Source organism: Neovison vison, chromosome 11, assembly GCF_020171115.1.
Source record: "Neovison vison isolate M4711 chromosome 11, ASM_NN_V1, whole genome shotgun sequence".
Lineage (NCBI taxonomy): Eukaryota > Metazoa > Chordata > Mammalia > Carnivora > Mustelidae > Neogale > Neogale vison.
Genome location: NC_058101.1, coordinates 9,270,531 through 9,294,960, shown reverse-complemented (window position 1 = coordinate 9,294,960; position 24,430 = coordinate 9,270,531). Strand labels below are relative to the sequence as shown.

The following is a 24,430-nucleotide window of genomic DNA, read 5'->3' as shown; positions in this document are numbered from 1 at the left end:
GTACTTACTTTTTTCTTTCTTTCTTTCTTTGGTTTTTGTGTTTTTCTAAGTATTTTCTGATCAGGCCCTTCTGGAGATTCTCTTCCTTGGCCAAGTCATTCAAATACTGGCAATGTTCCCTCCATTTCACCTTCAGCTTTTTATTTAACCTATACACCAGGGTAACATCATCTATAAACACAAGTTTTAACTACGACTTGTTCTACTGATCATTTTGAAATATTTTTCTCTACAAAACAGACTTCTCTGCTCAGCTTCAGTTCTGTATTATCTACACTGCTGATATTTCTTTCCCAATGTGCTATCGATACCACTATTAAGCCCATCTTAAAATATTATCCTTCTTTTTCTTTTCCTCATCTCCAGGAAAACAGAGTTCTTCTTCTTCCAGGGGTTTGTTCTCAGAGGAAAGTATAGAGCCTTGCCTTTACTGTCTTGATCTTCTCATTGCTTCCACTGATCAAAGATAATACTCTACAGAGGGCAGCAAAGCAGGAAATTTCTAATAGACTATCATTACCCAAATAAACAATTGAACCCTATCCTAAATTTCATATATGTAATTTATATATAGAGAGAAATTATATATATGTGTATATATATGAGAGAGTCAGATTTCCAAGTATTCCAACACTCTTTAAAATATAAATAAGATCTTATCATTTTTTTGTTTAAAACTGTACATGGCTCCCATTTCACTTAAATCAGCTCCAAAGTCTTTACGAAGTCTCAAGATGGCAAAGATTATTGTTTTAGTCACTTATGTAACCCAAACTCCAAGAACAGGATAGGTACTCAAAATATTTGCTAAATGAGTAACTTCAAGGTTGGGTAAAATCCAACAAAAAAGAACATTCTTGACACACCAAATAGTAGTAAGCATGAATAACATTAGAATAGTAGTAGACCTGCTCACTCGTAGTTGAGTATATAATACTTGACAAATTTCAGTAATTACCAAAACAGATAATTGCTATCTAGTATAACAAATACTTTTCTCTACCTGCTAATTTTATCTGAGTCTAAGGAGAATATATAAAACTCACATGCCAACCTTTTTCAAGCAAAGAGAAGTAACAAGATTAAAAATGTATTCCTGGTTTTCAATCTAAACATCAGATGTCATTATAAAGAAATCTTTTAAAGGCCACTTTTTGGGGGGTGGGGCAAGGAGAGAAGGGTAAAGAGAGAGAGAGAGAATCTTAAACAGACTCCACCTCCATCGAGGACCCTGACGTGGGGCTTGATCTCACAACGCTGAGATCATGACCTGAGCCAAGAGTTGGACATTTAAACAACCAAGTCACCCAAGAGTCCTAAAGGCCACTTTTAAAAAAAACTATCAGTAAATGATTTCACTATGGAGGTCAATAACAGACAATTACACAGAAGAAAACTGAAAACCCCAAGTGTCCTAAAGGTACAGGTTTCTGTGGCTTGAGATATGATCATATATAGCTGTGATAGTATGTTATATTACACATCTTAAATTAAAGGGAAGATGTGCTTTGGAAAACTGTGTTAATGACCCAAAACACTGATTTAGTGTTAAAGACATTAATGTCAAAGGTATATATGAAGAATAAGAATAAAAGTATTTTATAAAATGTTAGAATGGACAAGAAGCAGTATTTCTCAAAATTACTTTATAAAATAGTAGATATTTAAGTAGTTCCTCTATATCCTATTGTTTATATTTAAGTAGCTATTTTACTAGATTTCATGCTTATCTAGCACCTGACCTCAAGAACCATTTCTAAGGACTGAAAATATATTAAGATAAAACACAACATTATTCAAATGGCCTCTGGAAATCATACTGTTCCTTGTAAGCTATCATTAAGTAACTCTGAATTTGGGATAATTTTACAAGCATAAATAAAATCACAATTATGAAAATACATGTCCAAGAGAATTAATCATAACTTGCCCTGTCTTGGTTTCCCCACTGAAATCTTTTTAATTCACTGATTCTGTTGTCTGCACACAGACAAGCAGCAGTAGGCACGTGGTTTGAGTCACAGTGTTTCCACAAAAGACCTGTTTTCATCCTAGGGATAGGATTATTTTATAGCTAATTTAAGCAAATATGAAATTTAAATATCTTAAATGACAAAGATTAAAGAATATCATTCACATTACTAAAAGAATCTTCAAGAGGAACTGAATGGATATTGTTTAGCTAATTAATTTAGACACATGAGTCTCAATGGTAAGATCAGTAACTCCTGCTTGGTAGGGTTTATGTCTGAGTCTATGTCTGTGTCATCTCTGTTTTCACCACAGCACTTTATACATCATAGGTCATATATAAATGCTCGTAAAAATTAACATAAAAAGCACATTTTATTTCCTGTACTTAAAATGTTTGAAAGAAATTAATATTCAATTTTCAGAAGGAAACCTAAAAACATTCTCTTGACTCAAATGTTCTGTTTGCTGCTTATTTAGAACTCAGGATGTATTATGAGTAGCACCCTTTGAGCCCCCAACTCCCCACCAATTAGTCTAAATTAAGCAGCTCTGAAACACTTGTTAGATCTTGTGCTGCTAATGCATCCCATCTATAGCAAGATTTCTTATGGCAGAAGGTGGAAAAGCAGATACTATGCAAACACCACTCAAGGCTTATATTCCTATAGTCAAATAGTGAATACAGTTTACCTTATGTCATGTTTATAGCAACAGAGACAGTTGTGTTATAATGCAACAAATGCTTCCTGACAAACCTCACATCCTGCAAGTGCCACATTAAAATAACATGGCTCAGGCAAAGACAGAACTGGGGACATTTCAAAACTTATGCAACAGTCATCAAAACATTAAGAAAAATAACTATTAGAATAAAAATACTAGCTTACTAAACAGACATATTAACTTTCCACGAATAAGAAATTACTACAGTAGGGGTGCCTGGGTGGCTCAGTTGGTTAAACGACTGCCTGCAGCTCAGGGCATGAGCCCAGGGTCCTGAGATCCAGCCCTGCGCTGGGCTCCCTGCCCAGCAGGAAGCCTGCTTCTCTCTCTCCCACTCCCCCTGCTTGTATTCCCTCTCTCTCTGTCTCTGTCAAATAAATAAATATATATATATATGTATTTTTTTTTAAGAAATTACTACAATAAAAATGTCATAACTTTAAAAAGAGGAGAACCCTGTAACAAGTATTTTCAAGAGAGAACTATCAGCCAAACTAAGCCAAGGCAAAGAAATTCGAGTGAATGAGCATCTCATTAAACACATTATTTACTGTTTGATTTGATGTATTCAACTGTGATTGCACACTTGGCATTCAGCACCTGTTACCTAGTGATACAAAACCCCAAAATATTGGGAAAAACCTGTATGAACCAATGTAAATTCAGAGTTATATTGCCATCATTTCCCTAACTTTAGAGTATCCATATATATAAGCTAAATCAAAACATTTTTGAAACATTAGGGAAAAAAGTATAAACTAGTAGTATCCCAAATGAACTGAAACATATGGGTATTCCATATACCTACTAACTGTATATAGGCATTTGTTTGATAGAAACATTCAACGGGGAACAGTTTTACTAAAATATCACCAATTTTAATCTATTACCTAGTCATGATAACAAAATAATATGAATTATCATTTAATTAGCAGTAAAAATATATGTCTATATACTAAAACCCTTAAATTACCCAAACATATCATTTACTTTAGTTTCTCACAGCAAATGAAAAATCACATTTGGTACACTGCTAATGTAAACCAAACAAATTAACTGAATAGCCATCTACTGATGGCTTAAAGACTTAGATTATTTATGGATAGCTCCACTTAACATTCAAAAACTCAAGAATTCCTATGAAATGTGACTAAGTTGTCTACATGGTATACTGACAAAGTAGCTTTAAAATACATACATATGCATAATTTCACCCCAAATCCATATTTCTGTAAAAGAAAAAGAGAACTGGAATGCTGTCACATAATTCAATATTACAACCTCAAGAATAATTCTTTAGTATTAAAGTCTAATAGAATAAAAAGAGGTAATTTACTTTAGTATACTGTAACTTCACTAAGAAGATTAAACCAAAATTATATAATTCCTTTTGTTGGACATCTGGCCCCCACCATACATCTCCCAACAAGATCAAACACTTCCCAAATAATACTAACACATGTTCTCCATAATAAATTAGATGAATCATGATAAAAATATGCTATAAATCTTAGGAGCTATGAAGATTAAAGATCCTGGTTAAGGAAGGTGACCTAAAATTTTTAACACATAAGAAAATACACAAGAATTTGAATAGTTCATTATCAAAAAACTTAACATGTAATTCCTATTCCCCAAGAGTAAATTCAAGAGATAGTGGGCTGTACACATTCTAAACATTCCCAGTCTCTTCCCAACCTCATTCTAGTCTTGGCTCCGTTTGCCTCAAATTATGCCTCAAGATTATTACAGAAGTCATCGCCATGCTTGCCTCAGGCCCTTCTCCATAGGCTGCTAAATAAATGATGTAGTCTGGTTGTATGGGGGTAGAAGGCGGGGGTTGGGGGAGGGTGTAAAAGGAGACAAAAATAAAAGAAGAAAACACTAAAAGAAACCCTGAAAGACAGGGGTACCCAGTGGTTTAGTCAGTTAAGTATCCAATTCTTGATTTTGGCTCAGGTCATGATATTGGGGTCGTGATACCAAGCCCTGCACTGGGCTCAGTGCGAGTCTGCTGGAGATTCTCTCCCTCTTCCTCTCCCCTTCCCCAACTACTCCTCTCTCTCTAAAAATAAATAAATAAAGTCTTGAAAGAAAGAAAGAAAGAAACCAACCAACCAACCAACCCACCCAGAAGGACAAAGAAAAAGTCTGGAGAGCCTTACCAGGCACCTCCTGACAAGAAGTCTTCTGGTTAACTGAAGAAAACAAATGTCTCAATTTCCCATTATCTTACACAAAATACCCTAACTCTGCCTCTTCTAACGTCCTTCAAAACATTAACTAGACCATAGCCCAGGAATTCACAATTACAATTTCCTCTGTCTGGAACTCACAAAGATTTTCAAAATGGCCAGCTTCTTCTCAACATTCAGGTTTCTACCTAAATTTGTGGTATTTTCTGACCCTATCAACAATATCTCCTCCTCTCTGTCACGGTTTACCCAATTACGGCTTCATTTTTTAATAGTATTAATGACTATAAATTGTAATGACTATAAACTGTATTATTTTCTAGTCAAATAGTACACTGGTAGTCCTTCTAATAACAATGGAAATTCTATGAACATAGGAACTTCATCTTTTTCACTGCTGTAGTCTAAGCCAAGAACAACAGTGCATAACACCTAAGAGGCAGTCAACAAATATTTCCTGAATGACTATTATATCACTGAAGATATTTAATTTTAACAAGCCCTTTATTTGGAGACCTGGAAATATATTTCTATGCCTCCTATATTTTTCATCTCCTTAAAACATTTTCTGACAACAGACTGTATCTATGAAGTGTATCTCTTACATTTAGAGGAGTACTATTGCAATGAAAATTTATATTGGTTTAGTGTATATTCTTTTTGAAGCTACAAAAACATTAAACACCAAAAATATTCTCATGCTAACTGAAATTTACATATATTTTCAATCCATCATAAATCTGAAAATCCAAAAAAAAAGAAACACTGAAAAGCTTTTGTCTCTATTTGCATCGATTATGTAATAAAACAATGTGGATTATAAAATAAAATACTGAAAAAGTCTACCATGACAGACTATGGAATCTTCCTATCTGAGAATTTTTAGAAAGCACAAGCCAATTCAAACGTCTATTTTCATCAAGCATTTAACAAAGAAGCAATTTTACTTCTTTGGTGTTATAGGCTAAACTATCTGTATTCCCTTAAAACTTCATACCTTGAAATCCTATCCCCCAATAATGGCATTAGGAGGTAGAGTCCTTGGGAAGTAATTAAAATTAGATGTCATGAGGATAGAGCCCTCATGAATGAGATCTGTGCCCTTTTAACAGTCATAAGACTGCTTGCTTCCTCTCTGCTCTCTACCACATGAGGGTACAAGTCAGCAGTCTGCAACCTGGAAGGTCTTTACCAGATCCCAACACCATGCTGCCAACCCTGAGATCTCAGAAGTCCAGCCTCCAGAATTATGAGATTAAAATTTCTGTTGTTTAATAAGGCTCCCAGTCTTTGTTCCTTTGTTTGAGCAGCCCAAATTGACTAAAACACTTGGAGAGTTTAGGAACACACTGCCTTAAATTCTCTTTATCCATAGTCTTAAAGCAGTGGTTCTCAACTTCAGCTGTACACTAGAATAAACCAAAAAACAAACATACAAAAGTACTAGCGTCTGCGTCATATCCTCAGATATTGTAACTTAATCATTCTGGGGTTTGGCTTGGGCATAAAAACTTCTTAAGCACCTGAGGTGACACTAATGCTAGAGCAAGTTTAAACTCCTGCTTAAAAGATAAGAATTAATAGCGACATCAAGAAAGTTTTATTATATGAAGATAAAAATAACTTTTCTTAATTGAAAGGCATTTGAGCATTCTGCCTGGGATTAGCTTTGTTTATATTAAAAAATAGCTAAACATTTTATAAGTCACAAAGAAGCCATAAGAACCTTTCCTTCTCATGCTTTCTCTCAGGTATTAAACAAACACTTCAAAACACCTGCACTCAACACTATGCTAAGCACAGATAAAGAAACGAGATTCCTGTACTCTTACCATCAGGCGTCAGTCTCTACATTTCAGATGTCCCCATCTCAACCACCATGATCATTCTCTTCTTTCCATCAAGGGATAACTGTATTAGGAGCACAACTATACCTTTTGGGGACTAATGTTCAGGTTGAACTACAGGTTTGTTGCATGTCAAGCTCTGTTTTTACTCAAGGATTAGTCACAAAATTTTGTCAGTATTAGTTAAGGAAAAATATATATATCATTCTGTAAAGAATAGATATCCTGGAATACAAAAGGTATGATCTCGGGGCGCCTGGGTGGTTCAGTGGGTTAAGCTTCTGCTTTAGGCTCAGATCATGATCTCAGGGTCCTGGGATTGAGCCCTGCATCAGTCTCTCTGCTCAGCAGGGAGCCTGCTTTCCCCTCCCCGTCTGCCTGCCTCTCTGCCTACTTGTGATTTCTCCCTCTCTGTCAAATTAATAAATAAAATCTTAAAAAAAAAAAAGATATGATCTCACTAATCATCTGCTTAAATAGCCTGAGGGGAAAAGAGTTAAGATTCTTATCAGATCATGTATTACAGTTCAAAATAAATTCTAGACAAGAGTTGATAAAAAAATATTTAGGTGAATATTATCTAATCTCCAGGAGGAAAAAGATTTTTCTAAGAGAAATTAATCACAAGAGAAAGTATATAAAATATGCCAAAGTTTTTTCAAAAAATACCTTTAACAAAAAATATAAATTAACAAATTCAGAAAAAAAATTTTTTTCTCACATTCAATGAAGATTCACATCAATACATAAAAATTACCTAAAAAAAATAAGTCACACTTCCATTAGCAAAATGGCCAAAGGGTATCTTAAAAACTTTTTTCTAATCAAAAAACTGGAGATAACCTAGATGTCCATCAACATAAACACACAGCAAGTTATATTCTCAAACTAGAATATTAGGTAATCACCAAAAGGATTATTTAAAAAAAAAATTAATAAAATAGGAAAAAGCTCAAGACATATATATACGTTAAAAGAACATAAAATTTTCAAGCCCAGAAAAAATAATTCAGATGTAAGCACAGACTAAAATACAAATATTAAAATATTTATATTTCTTTTATGCTTCAAAATCTTTACAATGAGTATGTACTAAAGTAATTAACAGAGGTTTCAAAAATCAATATCCCTTAATCTAGAAATCTATCAGAGTTTTCTGAAATCCAAAAGAAAACAGAATCCTCACTGTAGTATTATGTATAATAGAAAAAGAAAAACACAAAAATAAATTTGAAATATTTTTTAGAGTGATACTTTCAGTATATATTTAAAAGAGAGGAAAATATAAATAATGTGTGAGGGGGAAAAAAATCAAGACATACAATATTTTCTTTTAAATATGATCCTAATTTGTTAAAAATGTGTGTATACCCATATCTGACACAAAGAATGGGCTGAAAGGAAATATACCAGAATATAACATCATTCAACTTTCTTTGAACCATTCTACAAATTCTAAGTTTCCTATGAGATTTTATTGTAATTAATGAAGAATTCCATCCCATTACCAAAGAACTGACAATACAATGTTTGCCATTAGTTATAACCTGAAACAGTTTATTTTAAATTACCTCAAAATGTCACTTTTCTCAACATAGTTGAGAGCAACTTTCAGAATTTTAACTAAATAGGGATAGGCCTTCTTAAAATGTACTATGAAATATGAAACCTAAGCATCTTAGATGCTGCTATACGAACATGGTACACTGGCAGTCATCTGTGGCAGGAGCATCTGCGATGGTTCTGCAGTGACACTGCATCCACTGAGTACATATTGCTTACATTTGAGTAAATGACTTTACTACTAAATCGATGAGGGCTACAAAGACTATAGGATATGGCACTCTGTTAGTCATGAAAGATATTTTACTGCAAATTTACCACAGCTTACTCTGTCTATTTAATATAATTCTCTCCACAACCCAGCAATTTAAATACAGTGACTCTACAGTTTACAGTCCTAAGAAGGTAACTGGCACCTAGTGAGGCCTTCCCATATCTTTTCAAATAATGAACAACAGGCATAACAAAGGAATGATCAAAAAAAAACAAAAAGCAAAAAACCAAGAAGTGAACTCTACTACTTTCCCATCTTTTTGCCAACACCCAGCACTACTTGAGGAAAACAAAGCACAGAACTGATGAAGTGCTACTTAGCTCAGGAGACAAAGATCAGAGACTGGAAAAGCTAAGAAATCTAGTATGTGTGAGAAAACTGGAGGGAAGAATTGAGAAAATAACCTCAAGGGAACTGCAGGCATTCCCACAGGATTGTGATATATCCATATCCAACCAGCCAGACAGGGATTTCTACTGAAAGCCTGGGGTATTTGGCAGAGAATCCAGAAAGGCCACACATAACAGTAGAACTACTCTAACTTTATAGTACAGGCTACTAGAAAGATGCCGTAACAATGCTTCGAAACCTCAAAAGAATTAAATTGAAAGAAAGACAAATACCACATGATTTCACTCATATGTGGAATTTAAGAAACAAACAAGCAAAGAAAAAAAGAAAGAGACAAACCAAGAAACAGACTCTTAAAACTATAGAGAACAAACTGATGGTTACCACCCAAGGGAAAGTAGGTGTGACAATGGATGAAATAGGTTATGGAGTTTAAAGTGTACACTGTACTAGAATTAAAAGAAAAAATTTTTTAATAAAATAGATATATTAAAATTTTAAAAAAAGTTAAAAAAGAAGAGGGGAATAAAAAGAATAAAGTTGATTCACAAGTAACCTAACTGCTAATCCAAAATAAATTCCATATTCTTTAAAGGGCACTAATATTCAGACATTCAACAATGTAGTGTCAAAATGTCAACCATCAAATAAAAATTACTCAGACCATGAAGAAGCAAAATATTGTGTCCCATAACTAGGAAATAAACAGGTAAACAGAAAAAGACCTTTAAATGACAGGCATGGAATTAGCAGACAAGGACTTCTAAACTCTTTTATGTGTGCTCAACAATTCAAAGAAAAATGTGAACATGAAGAGAGAAATGAAATCTATAAAAATAAATGATCAAACAGAATTTCTATAGCTGAAAAATAGTGTTTGTTATTAAATTTCAATAGATGACAATGCAGAAAAAAGGAACAGTAAACCTAATATAGAGCAACAAAAATTATTCAAACTCAAGCATGAAGAGAAAAAAAGGCTGAAAAAAAGTACAGAGGCAACATAACATTTAGGAGAATACCATATAGTGTGTAACTGGAATCCCAGGAAAAAAGAAAGGTAAAAAAGATATCTGAAGTCATAATGCCTAGAAATTCTCAAAATTTAGACACGAAAGTATTAACTCACAAATCTAATAAGCAAACAAGCTTCAAGCAGGATAAATGTAAAGAAAACTGCACCACGCCATGTCACAATAAAATTATTGAAAATCAATAATAAAGAAAAAAAATTTAGAACAGCCAGACAGGGTAAAAATCATTATGTAAAAAGGAAGAAAGAAGCAGCACCTAGGTGGCTCAGTCGGTTAAGCATCTGCCTTCCGTCCGAGGGTCCTGGGATGGAGACCTATGCCAGGCTCCCTGTTCAATAGGGAGTCTGCTTCTCCCTCTGCTCATGCTCTCCCTTACTCTCTCTCCTATAAGTCTTAAAAAAAAAAAAAAAGGAAGAAAGACAACTGAAAAAGGAAGAAAGACAACTGCTGACTTCTCACCAGAAATGGAAGCCAGGGGCACCTGGGTGGCTCAGATCATGATCTCAGGGTCTTGGGATCCAGTCTCTCATGGGCCTCTATATTCAGTGGGGAGTCTGCCTCTCCCCACCTCCACCCCTCCCCCCAGCTAGTGCTCTCTTTCATTCATGCTCTCAAATAAATAAAATCTTTAAAAAGTTTTAAAAAATTAAATTTAAAAAAAAAAAAGAAAGAATGGAAGCCAGAAGACAAAAGAAAGACACTTTTAAAGTGCTGAACGAAGAAAAAAAAAAAAAAATCTTTCAATCAGGAATACTATATGCAATGAAAATATACTTCAAACATAAGGGGAAAGAGACATTTGCAGACAAAATCTGAGAGAAGCTCTTGCCAGCAGACCTGCGTTATTAAAAAAATAATAATTTAAGCGAAATCATCCATGTGAATAGAAATTATTCAAGTAGATACTTAATGAAACTGGATTCATGAAAAGCAATGATGAACATCAGAAATGATATAAAAATAGGTATCTTCCTTTTCCTTATTAAAAAATTACTTTTAAGTAATAATAATCTATTCCTGAGATTCACAATGTATATAGAAATAAAATATATGGCAGTAATCCCAAAAGAGACATAAAAGGAGTAGAAGTAGTAAATTATTATGTGAAGGTAGCTATAGTTAAAATACGTATATTACAAAGCCAAAACAATCATTCAAAAAATAATAAAAAGAGGTAACTAGGCAATACAGGTGATAAAATGAAATACTAAAAATAATCAAAAAAGATATGAACAAAGGAAAAAAGGAGCAACACAACTAGGACAAGCAAAACAATTAGCAAGATGGTAATTTCAAGCATAAAATATTGATTAAGTAAAAATGAACTAAATACACCAATTAAAAGGCAGAGATTGACAGTCTGGATAAAAAGGCAAGAGCTAACTATATACTGTCTACAAGAAACATACTTCAAATACAAAGACAAAGACAAAGAGGTTAAAAGGATGCAGAAAGACTATGAAAACATTAGTTGTTTCAAAACTGGTAAAGGTATTATTAATATCAAACAAAACAGAGTCCAGACAAAACCAGGAATACTAACAAAGATAAAGAGGGACATTTACTTACATAAAAGGATCAATTTAGCAAGAAGATATAATAAATCTAAGTGTTTATATACCTCATAACACAACTCCAAAATACATGAAGCAAAAACTAATGGATCAAAAACAAAAAATGAGCTACTCCACAATTATAGATGAAGATTTCAAAACTCATTTCTCAGTAATTGATAGAACAAATACAGAGATTATCAGTAGGGATATGAGAGACTTGAACATTATTAACATAATCTAACAGACATTTATGGAATACTCACCCAACAACTGCAGAAAATACACTCTTTTTAAGTGTACATGGAACATTCATCAAATGGACCATATTTTGGACAATGAAACAAGTTTCAATACATTTTTAAAAACTGAAAGTTCAGTATATTCTCTGACCACATAAGATTAAATTAGAAACCTGTAGCATCCCAAAATATTACAAATGAAATGTACCATTTTTAATAACTCACAGAACCTTTCTCAAGAAGAGTTCCTCATCTGAATCACAAATGACCAAAAATGATTTGAGTGACTATTTTCTCAATTCTCCCAAGAATGACATATAATCAGTATTATTCTACATGAACAGGAAAGAGAGATGTCTTAAGAATTAGAGCTTAATTTGCCCATGAAACCCCAGGTAAGAAAGGCAGACTAAGACAAAGAGGAAATCACAAGGGAAATTATACATTTAGAACTAAATGATAATGAAAATACAACACTTTGAAATTTGTAGCATGTATATAAATAAGGCAGTGCATAAAAGACATAGCTTTTAATACTCAGAGTAGAAAAGAATGAATATTAAAAAGACTAACCTAGGCTTCCACTTAAAGTGCCTAGAGTAAGAAGAACAAATTAAATACAAAGAAAGTACAAGGGCAATCTAAGGTAATCTAAGAGCAGAAATTAATGAAATAGAAAATGAATAGAAAAACTGATGACATGAAATGAAAAACTTAGTTTACCAAAAATAAAACAGACAAATTTCATATTAAACTATGCAAGAGAAAGGAAAATGTAAATTACCAGAAGCAGAATTGAAAGAAGGGACATTATTATAGCTGCTACCATCATTTTAAAGAGTACAAGACTATTACAAACAACTCTTAATTAATTCAACAACTTAGACTGAAATAGGTTCCTTAAAAGATTTACAAATTACCAAAACTGACAGAGAAAAAAGCTAAATAGTTCTATCTATATGTATCAAAGAAACTGAATTTTTTTAACAATGTTCCCACAAACAAAACACTAATTGCAGATTACTTCACTGGACAATTCAATCAAAAATTCACTTAAACACAAGCTTTTAGAAAACAGAACAGGAAGATAAAACTCCCAGTCACTTTATGAGGCTAACATCTTTCTGATACAAAAAATGGTCAAAGGTTTTATTTGAAAAACTTTGAACAACTTTTGAACACTGTACTTTGTGAAGAATGATAATCCTTAACAACACAAAAGTAAATCAAACTCAACCATATCCGAAAAAGGGTCATATATGAAGATCACAATGGAGTTTATCCCAAGAATACTAAACTGGCTTAAAATCTGTAAGTTAATTTATATAATTCATATAATAACAGAATAAAGAAGGAAAATAATAAGATCATCTCATCTTGACACTAATAAAAATACCTGATGATACAATGATAAAAATTCTTAGCAAATTAGTAATAGAAGAGAGAATATCTCAATCAGGTATGTGAACCAAAAGAAAAATAAAAACAAAATACTACAGTGCTGAAAGAAATTGTAAATAAACGGTCATTTTATGGGCCAACATTGTATCAGCTATCCAAAACACATCTCAAAGTCTGATTTGGCCAAGAACCCACCTATCTGCAACCTCTGCTCTAAATTTTATCCTTGGAACAAACCAGACCATCAGAAAACTGAATACTCAAGAGTACATTTTTTTTTTAAATTCAATTGCATTTTATCGTAACTCCTAGCCTTACATTCTATAGAAACAATATGAAGCTTGTCTGTTTTTGTAATGCTGAAGACATTATTTACTATAACACAAAGTAGCTCCATTACAAGGCCCAAACAGAAATTATTTCTGAGACCTAAAGTGCACAAAATGTATCACTTTTCCAGATCATCTAGTATGCCTGTGGAATTTATGGATAATTCAAACTCAAAACTCATCAAATTTCCGATTTAGCTCTGGTTGCCAGCTAATTTGATCTAAGTTAGCAACCGCATACTGTTTATACATTTCTATACACTACTTTTATCTCTGGTCTTAATTTACTAATTTTGCCATTTGTACTTTTGGAGTATTTACTCTTAAAAGCTACTTCAAATTCTTTTGAGGATGAAATATCTTTTACATAAAGGCATAAATAATTTTTTTAAAATTTAACAAGAGCCAAGGTAGCCATATTAGAGAATGTCCATTTAACCAAGGACATAATACAGACCATATAATATTTTACATGTACAGTCTCATGTGACTTTTTTTTTAAGATTTTATTTATTTATTTGAGAGACACAGATCAAAACTAGGCAGAGAAGCAGGCGGAGAAAGAGAAGGAAGCAGGCTCCCTGCTGAGCAGAGAGCCCAATGTGGGAACCCTGAGATCATGACCTGTGCCGAAGGCAGAGGCTTTAACCCACTGAGCCACCCAGCTGCCCAGTCTCATGTAACTTTCTAAGAACATTAAATGGTGGGACATAATGAACTTGAAAGAGAGACTAGGGAGAGGAAACCCTAAGAAAAGAGTAGAACGTTGAAGAATGAATAGATAGTAAGAGGGTAGCCAATAGACAATGTGAGCAATAACAGAATATTAGAATACAATATAAAGGGAAGCAGTTCAGAAAAAAAAATATGGTAAAGATAAAGATGGGTGGGTAGAGAAAAGTTATATAACAGATCAAGTGTAAAAATGAGTTTGCATTTTATTCTTTAATGTGAAATAAAGCAGTAAAACAGGTTATGAAGGTTTTGAAATATATCTGACCATCACCTCAAACTTTTTGTTTGGAAGTTATTAAAGCCAATACTTTAAGAGGGCTAGTTATAGACATGTTTAGAAGGGATTGCAGAGAATCTATATGGTACAACTTAACTTTAGAGAGTAAGAAAATCAAGAATTAAAAAAATATTTACTTCAAATAACAAAGATAATTTACCCTAAAACTGTAACCTTTGATCACCTGGGTTGATTTGAGTAGTACGAATGACTTTTTCTTCTTCCTTATTCCATGTACAGTATACACCTAAGCAAGGTTGAGTTCGAAGAACTTCTAAATGTTAAAAGATAGGTGGTTCCTTCCCTATACAAGAACACTTCAAATTAAAATAAGAAACAAGTATTTAAGTGCTCAATATACAAGACACTAAAGACACCAAGAAGAATAAAACTACTCACAGAAAATAGTATGGTGGTAACACTATATACTCAAGACAATGAAAAAACCCACTAAATATTATTTTTAAATAAATGTCAACATAATTCAGCACTCACTCACTTTAGAAAAGATTTATATTTATAACTCATTTTTACAATGTGATGATTCACCTGCCAAGATATTTTTAAAGACATATGTGGGGCTTAATCTTAATACTTTGGTTCTTTAAATGGATACAGTTTTATGGGAGACCAACTTTCTATCCACTGTTGTTTCCATTTACTTTATTTCACAGAGAAAACTAACAATAGGAAATAGAAACTGAAAAAATATTTTAAGAAGATAACAAATATTATAGAAATGTGACAAAATATTAAGAAGGAAAACTTTTCAATATGTGTGTGAACACTTAAACACCAGTATGCTTAGGTTAGGAAAAACCTAACCAATATTTCCTTATGAAATGTAAGAATTTAGAAACTCTACTTCTCAAACTTGCTTACACAGTTACACAAATACATACTGACTGGTCTTTGTTATGATGACAGGGCATAAATTAAAAATGCAGAACATGTGACAAGGACTGGGGAAGTGGCAACAGGACAAATTCAAGGTTAGAACTAAGGATAAACACTAGCTTAGAGGAATGAAAAGTCAACAAATGAGAATATCTGTGTGAAATCAAAGACTCAGTTTGACCACAATATCCAAACATCAAGTAGAGGATCAGAATCTAGACAACCTGTAGGAGGAAAAAAAAAAAAAATCAAAGTGGACAGCAGGCATCCAGATTCAAAGAGGCTAAATCATAAAAGGTCAGAAACTAAAGAAAAATTAAGACAGCAGAGAAAACCAACAAGCCATTTACCACTGGCTGTACACTGTTCCTCATCTCAACAATCCTTCAGAATCTGGAAGTAGGGAAAAGTTATTGGCATCCAAGAAGTGGAAAAGACAGGAGATGTAGAGATGTTACTGACATTCCTCATTTCCTATTGGAACACATGATTTCAATGCCAATTTAAATTAAACTGTGGCAAAACGTAGGGCATACAAAATACACATGTTGATATAAATACAAAGAAAGGTATAAATTAGATTTTGAATAATATAATTTTGCTAGTGGGCAAAGGAATTTGAAACAAATGGCTTAGCTTTTGGATAATCAAGATGTACATTATCTGAATCTTATTTTTCAATTTCATAGACAATATAAAACAGAACTAGTCCCACAGAAAAAACTTCTCTGGACTGGCTGAAAACCAGCTGGCACCTGTCAAAGGACAGAGCAAAGCAGCCAAGAGCCTTTAAAATGAGAAATATTCAAGGGGTGCCTGGGTAGCTCAGTTAGTTGAGCATCGGATCTTGTGTTTTGGCTCAGGACATGTTCTTTCTGGTTGGGAGACAGAACCCCAACACTGGGCTCCCCACTGATAGGGCAGTCTGCTTCCCCTCCGCCTCTCCCCCTGCTATTACATTCTCTCAGTCTCTTGAATAAATAAATCTTAAAAAAAAAAATTCAAACTTGACAACTATTTCATATATTTGTTTCATTTGCTAAAATATGAGTATCAAATAAATTAATGAACTGCTTTCCTAATTATTCAGAAGAATCATAACAAGATGAGAATTTACAAAACCATTTCAGTTTTTAATAACTGTATCAAAATCCAAAGTGTTACTATTTAATATTACTGTACAAGTAAAACCATTTCTATTTATTTCTAGCCTCTCCTTTCACTCAATTTCACTTAGGAGTCCTCAAACTCCTTTTTCACAAATTCTGAATGACTGACCTAGGACTTAAAATTTTAAGCAATTAATTAAATTTCCACACAAAGTTCTTCCCACTTCTTAAACATGCTTTATTATAGTTGAAGGGTAGAGAAATCCTAGAAGGAGTGTTAAGAGAGATTAAAGAAGGTGGGACTATGTGATGTTAAGAAATTTGATAAAATGGTAAAAGAAAACATTTGAATCAGACTTAAATCAGTTTTATGTCCTTACCAACTGTGAACCTGGGCAATATACTGTAAAACAGTTGTTACTCAAGTGTGGTCCACAGTATCCCTGGGGATCCCTGACTTTTCCAGAGCATCTACGAGGTCAAAACTATTCTTATAATACTAAGATGTTATTTGCCTGCCTTACTGTGTTGACATTTGCACTGATATAGAAATAATGGTGAGTAAAACTGCTGGTTCCTGAATACGAATCAAGGTCAAGTACCAACCATATTCTTTTCTGGTATGTACTCATAATTTAAAATGGGGGAGGGGAAGGCAGGAGAGAAAGCCAGTTTCCATTACAAAGCAGTAAAAAGTATTAATTTTTAAATTTCCAACCTTGAATATATGACATTTTAATATTCTTTGTGACAGAATGGAAAACATTTCTGCTATAGGTATGTTGCAGAAATGTATAGGTATAGGTATAGGTATAGGTATGCTATAGCAGTATAGCTATGTAGGTATGGTGGTTATCTCAAGACAAACACTTGTGTAAATGGGAGCTAAACCAATAGCTTTTTTTCACGGAATATCATTTTTACTTGAGACAGACTACAGTTATTCATATTTATTTGGCAGACATTTTCTCAAAAAGAATGAAGTGAGCCTGTCATTTCAAGGAAAATAACTCACTTTCTTTGTCATCAGTAATAAATTCAAGCCTTCAAGCAAAAATTAGAATTTTGGAAAATTTACCCGACACTATGAATGTGACAGCATCCCAGTTTTTGACTTTTGTAACGTAAGTGATGGTATTAGCAAATACTTTTTTTTTTTTAACACTGCAGGAATGAAAGGTAGCAATATTTGGAAGTCAGTATGTTAGAAATCATTTTCCAAGTGATCACCCACGTATAATGTTACAAACTCATGCATGAGTACCAAATCCATTCAAAATGTGCACCAAATCAGTGGATTTTAATCTAACAAAGTTCAGAAAATTCCCTGATAGTATTTTTTTAAAATTCCACACTGCAATTAACCTTTAGGAAACTAGCATTTGTGTAGTTTTAGGAGTGATATCAAAAAATATCCATATAATTATCTGAAAGGGTTATTAAAACATTATTCCTTTTATATCCTCATGTAAGATCAGATTTTCTTAGACGTCCTCCAAAATAATTACAATAGATTGACTATAAAAGCAAATGTGCATCTAATTATCTTCTATCAAACCAGACTTAAACAGCTGTAAAAGTGCGACTCTTCTCAGTTTTTTTTCCCTCAGAAGTTATTTTTTATAAAAATATGTTAACATGTAATGGGTTTATATTAATTTTTGATGAATAAATGTTAATGGTTTTAGATTTTAATTTCTAATATTAATTATTGATAAATATAACTCATAAACAAAGATCCTAATGAGTCCCCAATTATTTACAAAAGTGTAAAAGAGTCCTGAGTTCAAAAAATTTGAGAACTGCTACTCTAATCATCTCTGAGGCTAAAGTTTTCTTCGTTTGCCAAATGGGGGATGATGCTAAAATAAAATAGTATATGAGGGTTATCATCACTTTAAAAAACACAATCAAGTATTAACTATGTGCTAAGTGCTGCGCTAAATCTTTATACCAATAATCTCATTTATTCATTCTAGGAAATGGATACCTACCCCTTCAGAGAGTCATTTAGAGGATTAAATAAAACAATACTTACAGAGTACTCGGCATAGTCCCTCTGTATAACAACTAAAAATTTCAATAAATGGTAACTAATGTGCTCAGTTACTAATGCCACCGTAAAACCATGTGAGTATCCAATGTACAACATATATCCTTATATAACTAGCTGATTCTATCCAAGATCAAATTATTAGTGACCAATATTGATCTAACCATTCATTAAACCAAAAGTTATCTGAGGGACATTTAACGTTTATGAACACCTCCTGAAAGGTCTTTGTCTTTGAAAATCTGGAAGCTATATACGCCAAGTATCACCAGCGGTTAAGCAGAACTTTGACTCTCACCAACTCTGTAGTGACCAATTCATTTCCTATTAGAATGAGTTCTTTAGTCAAGTGCCGGAACAAGGACCCCGAACAACTCAGAACCAGGAAAGTGCCAATGTTTTTGCATTTATATGCAGATAATACATGATGCAGACCTTTCCTAATTCACACACCACAGCAATGCATTAACCACTGCACTATGATGGATTAACATGGGACTAGTGGCATCGGTACAATCCTGCCCGCACTCTCCCATGAGAGTAACAGATTAATTCACACATTTCTAGCTACGCTATATTTTTGCAAACTGTCTGGAGCTTTCATACTCTGCTAAAACATTAGTCTTCTTTACAGGGATTATAAACTAATATAATGCATCTCGTTCCACCATGCTTCCCCCAAATTTGGTTTATGAACGCAATGTTGCAACTTCTGCCCCTCCCTCCAAGATAAACACAATTTTCAAATAAAAGAATTCATAATGTATAATATAGCAGTGACATGAATGTGTGTATGTAAAGTATATGTGAGCATATATATGAGTGTGTTATATGTATTCAAACATCCATACGTACACAACATACTCATTTAAATGGGAATAGAAAAATCTTTAAGGACAAAAAACAGAGAACAGAATCCAGGAGACTTTCTGGATAGCCCAACATTCATAAATATGCCTAACAATTACATAAATAAGGGTAAATTAGATAACCTACAGGTGCTTAAACAAAGAAAAATATGAGCTTAGATAAAAGAAAACATATGCTTACTGAAAAACTGAGAATGCTGAAAACATGGGTTTCAAATTATTCAAACGAACAAATGAAGTAAAATACTAGCATTCAAATACACAGTTGAATGCATCTTGAATTCAAGAATATTTAAAAACCAATGGCAGAACTTTGTTTGTGAAGCAAAATTAGCTGGACTAAGGTACTCAATAAATACTAGAGTGAAGTTATAAGATTCAATCTATTCAACATGTCTAATCTTTCAAAACCTCTTAATGAATGGAAAATGCTACTTATATCAGTTCAAAAATTTACATATTTAACTGAACTTTTATGTCTCTAGATCAACTTAAACTTATGTTCTAAGAGTTACTCCAACACTTCCTTGTGAAAATGTTACCATGATTATACTAAATAGAGAACTTTAGAAATCCACTGGAAGACTTGCTGATACAATATATTCTACAGAATAAAAAGATATATAGCAAGTACCTGTTCAAAGAGTCTACTTCATGGAGATATTATATCATCACTAAAAATAATTTTCATGGAAAATAGAAAGTGGATTACCCCTGTTTGAACTAAAATGCACTGTAATTTACCATTAGCCTATCACATTGATAAATCAAAAGGAAACAACTTCCCTGTGACTCTTTCAATCTTATTTAAAAACAAAAACAAAAGCAAACCCCTCTGATGTCATGATAAATACAGAGCAAGAAATGGTTTCATAATAAATCTACTTCCTACGTTTAAATGTGACCCTTAATTTAGTTCTATGCTACAGGGTTCAGCCAAATGCTTAATCCACTGGATTTTTCTTTAAGGAACAAACAGAGTTGGGGCTTTTAGCTTAAACACAACTTATAAAATCAAGTACAGATGAAGCTAGAAACTGTGGCTTTGGTCTGAAGAAGGAACAAGACTGGGCATTAGAGTTACTATATTTAATATTCTTATTTTCATAAAACTGCTACCTTTTTAAAACAAAAATGTATCAAATGCTAATACCCTGAAAAAAGTATTCTGAATTTGATTAAAATTAAGATAAAAATATTTGTGAAATTTTCTCATTTGTAAAATAATTCTTAAAGAAAACTACTGAAATTGGTTTAATTATAAATAAAACTAGAATATACATAATCAAGTTCCTGAAATGACCTCTCATATGATTCATGTTATCATATAAAGAGCTAATACACAAACCTCTCCAGCTTATATATACAGTATTTGGTCACACAAATATGGAACATACAAAAAAAGTCTGGGAGGACTATTTTCTCATTGATCTACATACGAAAATCCATTATTACATATGACCTGTACAAAAAGCATCAAAATTCTAAAATTATAATCCTGTCTCAGCAAACATAATACAAACAAATCAAAAAAAAAGAAAGAAAGATTTATATAGACTCCTAAGCTCTTTCTATTATCTGTAGTTGGCTACCTTCTCAAATGTTAGTTAAGGTGAGCAAAAACAACACAAACACTTTGGTTTGGAAAAGAAAATTACTGACTGGATTATTTGCATAAAATGTAAGTGAAGAAGTTATTCAATTTAATCCACTATCTTGGGCAGCTGAGAAGCGATGATATTTTAGAAACTTAATGTATTTTACTTAAGATTTTGAAGATGACTTAAAAATTCAAGTTAAATACATATGGGTATATAGAATAAACAATAACAATTTAAAAGGTGAACTATAGCATTATGAGAATCTATTTGCACTATATTCACTGATACTGATTTTTTTTCTTTTTACTAAGATTTAATAAGAGCATCTTCAAGAAATGAATGATTAAAAGGACGTTATACTTGAAGGCAGAAAAAAAATAGAAGGGATCCAATGTTTAACATAAATAAGCAGAAATCTACATAAAATTCCATATGTCCAATAAAGCCACAAAAATGAACATTATGGTGACAAACTTAAAATAGCTCAGTATTAGGTATAATAATAAAATTGTCACTCTGAGATATATGACACACTTCATTATTCATTATTGGACATGCATACAAGGAGTTAACTCTTTTCAAAAGAAGAAAAAATAATTTTCTGGAAAGCTTGCAGTGTAGAATGCTCTTCACCTGCAGTACTTTAAAAAATGGTACATTTAGCTCCACAGCTAACAAGTTATTCTCTTGGGTCATTATGACTACTTATAATTTTGGAAAAGAAGCATATTTTATTACTGCTTGGTAATTTTTCTCATTTAGTATGCCAATCATTGACAAATAGTTGAATTAAATAATACAGATAAAGAGAAAACTCAGTATGGTTTAATGCAACAGGTATATGGGAAACAAACTGAGATTGAAAATTAGAAAAAACAATTAAAGTTAGAGGTTATTTTAATAACTAGTAATATGAACAAATTACATAATATAAAAACATAACATTAAACATTTTTAATGGAAATAATGAAAAGCCAATTTCTGAGACAATATTACAAAAACCTATACAAAACACACAAAACTACACTCAAGTGGGTTTTTCTCAGATTAATAAATAAGACTTGTAATATTTGTTATATATTGAAATTTTAAATAGCTAAAGAAAACATCAAGTAGATTTATTGTAATCTGTAACTGTTCTTTAAAATCCACACAAAAATTAAAAAGCACGTTAAAATGTAGCACTAGAACTTTATAATCTAATCAGACGTGTTTAAACTGAATCACTAAGTCATGTGATCACTCCTAATTACTGAAGTTCCTTCCTGAAAGTACATACCACTATTTCTACGTAGGTAATTCATACCATTTCTAAGAAAACTCAATAGTATTAAAAAAAAAAAATAAAGAAAACTCAATAGTATCAAAGTTTAAAAAGAGAGAGAAAGAGACAGAAAAGAATGGAAATTAACTGGAGAATTCAACTCAGACAATAAGCTCTTAGGAAAGGGGGAAAGAGTATGTTGGCAGGTGTCTGCAAGGAGCGAGATAATACAATGGAATCAGTTTTCATTCTGCAGAACAACCATGAGACTTGCTGCAATGTCAGCTCCAAGCACACACTGAGGGACTCCAGAAAATGCTCATTGATCATGCAGCACTTTATAATGCGCATAGGCTTTTTTCTCCTGCTAACCCCGCCTAGCTTCCCTTTGCAGCCTATTTTCCCAAGCCCTTTCCACTCTAATACAGTCTCTTCCTGAAGACAGTGAAATATTTAATAAACTGTCTTAACGGTGTAAGTATTAGGAATACCACTCACCATCATGAGCCTCTTTATCTTAATTAGCCGGTATTTTTTTCTTAACGAGGGAGGAAAAAATCTACACATCCATAGATTTTAAAATGGACATTAAATATATCTATATCTATAAATACTAATGTTTTATAGTTATACTACAACCAAGGCCAAAGCCCATTATAGTTTTACTTTGACATGTATTCCTGGAACTGATTTATACTCAAATAGGTTCTTATAAAATTGATACAACCAAGGAAAAAAAAATTAATTTAAAATCCTCATGAGTCAAATGTAGATTTTTATTGTGAACTCTCAAGCATTAATGGCTTAAATTTTAGGGTCTTTTATTTTTTAACTTAACAATTTATTTCATAATGTCAAAGTCTCATGAAAAATCCAGAACCAGAATGTACCAGCTACATTAAGCAATCAGACTGATCTATATGCTTAATTTTACTCTAGAAACAAAAATAATCAGCTGTTTCTAATAGTTAACAGCCAGCAGAGCTTCGGGCTTAGATATGTAAATGAATTCTAAGACATATGACACTAAACCTACCGAAAGCTGCTTTGTAGACCCCACCTTCTAATGAGTTAATCTAAAGGTCACCACCAGCCATCGTTTTTTATTAAGTCCGAGGCCCTTTCTTTTTTTTTTTTTCTATCAAACATATATTTACAATTTACAAAACATGAAGTTCAAACAAAATAATTCTAGACCTGTTTAGTAATCATGTGAACCCGACTGGCACATTCTCACAAGGAATAAGGTCTGACCATATCTTGCTTTTATGCTCTCTCTTTGCTCTCTCCTCTAATCTATTCATCTGCAAAATAATTCCGGCAGATAAGATTTCTTTGTTCAGATTTCAACTTTCATTTCATTTACAAACCTAGCCCTACCTCAAGAATGTCTTCTAGAACATATGCTTCCATTTCAGCCGCTGTCTCCACCATGTTTTATCAAACTGCCATGTTTCTTACTGCACTATGATTAGATCATTGCCAGCAGGAACACTCCTCTGTGTCAGCAAGGGAACAGGAAATGGAATGTTCTATTACATGCCTAAAGCAGCTTAGCTGTTCACTAGCCAGGCATCTACCAAAAGAGCAGGGGGTGACTCACTGTGTATTTTTTAAAGATACAGAAGCTCTATTCCAAACCAAACTTCTGTCAAGTAATTTCAACAGACAAAATAAATAAAGTCCCCTATTTTACCAAACCAAAATTTAAAATCCTAAAATTTCAAAAAAAGAAATAATCATACATTTTTTAAAGCTATTTAAACACGTCTGGCTTCCTGGTTGAACAAAAGAGGTTGAAGTGGGTTACGTAGCAATTTATCCTTAGTAAAGCCTTGTAGTGAGATTAATGGCTGCATTAAACACGCAAAGAAGGAGGCAAGGTAATACCAAATTAAGAATTTGCTACGTCAGGCAAATGTATTATATAACGTACACATTACAGGTGCTGACTTAAGGGTATCAAAAATAATTCTTAACGTAGATTTTTTTTTTTTTAATAGCAAACTGGTATTCTAGAAACTAAACTAATCTGTTTGGAAATATCTAAGAGAATAAAATCAACATTCAACTGACTTACAAGTACTGAAGCAAGCCATAACATGTCATGGGTATATTCATTTTCTTAGAGTATCTTTA

At 32.7% G+C, this 24,430-nt stretch overlaps 1 protein-coding gene across 5 annotated transcripts in view; it reads right to left on the bottom strand.

Annotated features, from left to right (window-relative positions):
* Positions 1 to 24,430, bottom strand: part of ANKRD17 (ankyrin repeat domain 17) — a 163,610-nt gene that overhangs the window by 103,084 nt on the left and 36,096 nt on the right. The window contains exon 1 of one of the 5 annotated variants that reach the window (XM_044226146.1): positions 23,672 to 23,913. The exons of the other annotated variants lie outside the window; for them this stretch is intronic. Within the exon in view, the coding sequence (XP_044082081.1) occupies positions 23,672 to 23,725 (54 nt within the window). The 5' untranslated portion in view covers positions 23,726 to 23,913. Of the gene's footprint in view, positions 1 to 23,671; positions 23,914 to 24,430 lie in introns of those variants that run through there. 5 annotated transcript variants of the gene reach the window in all.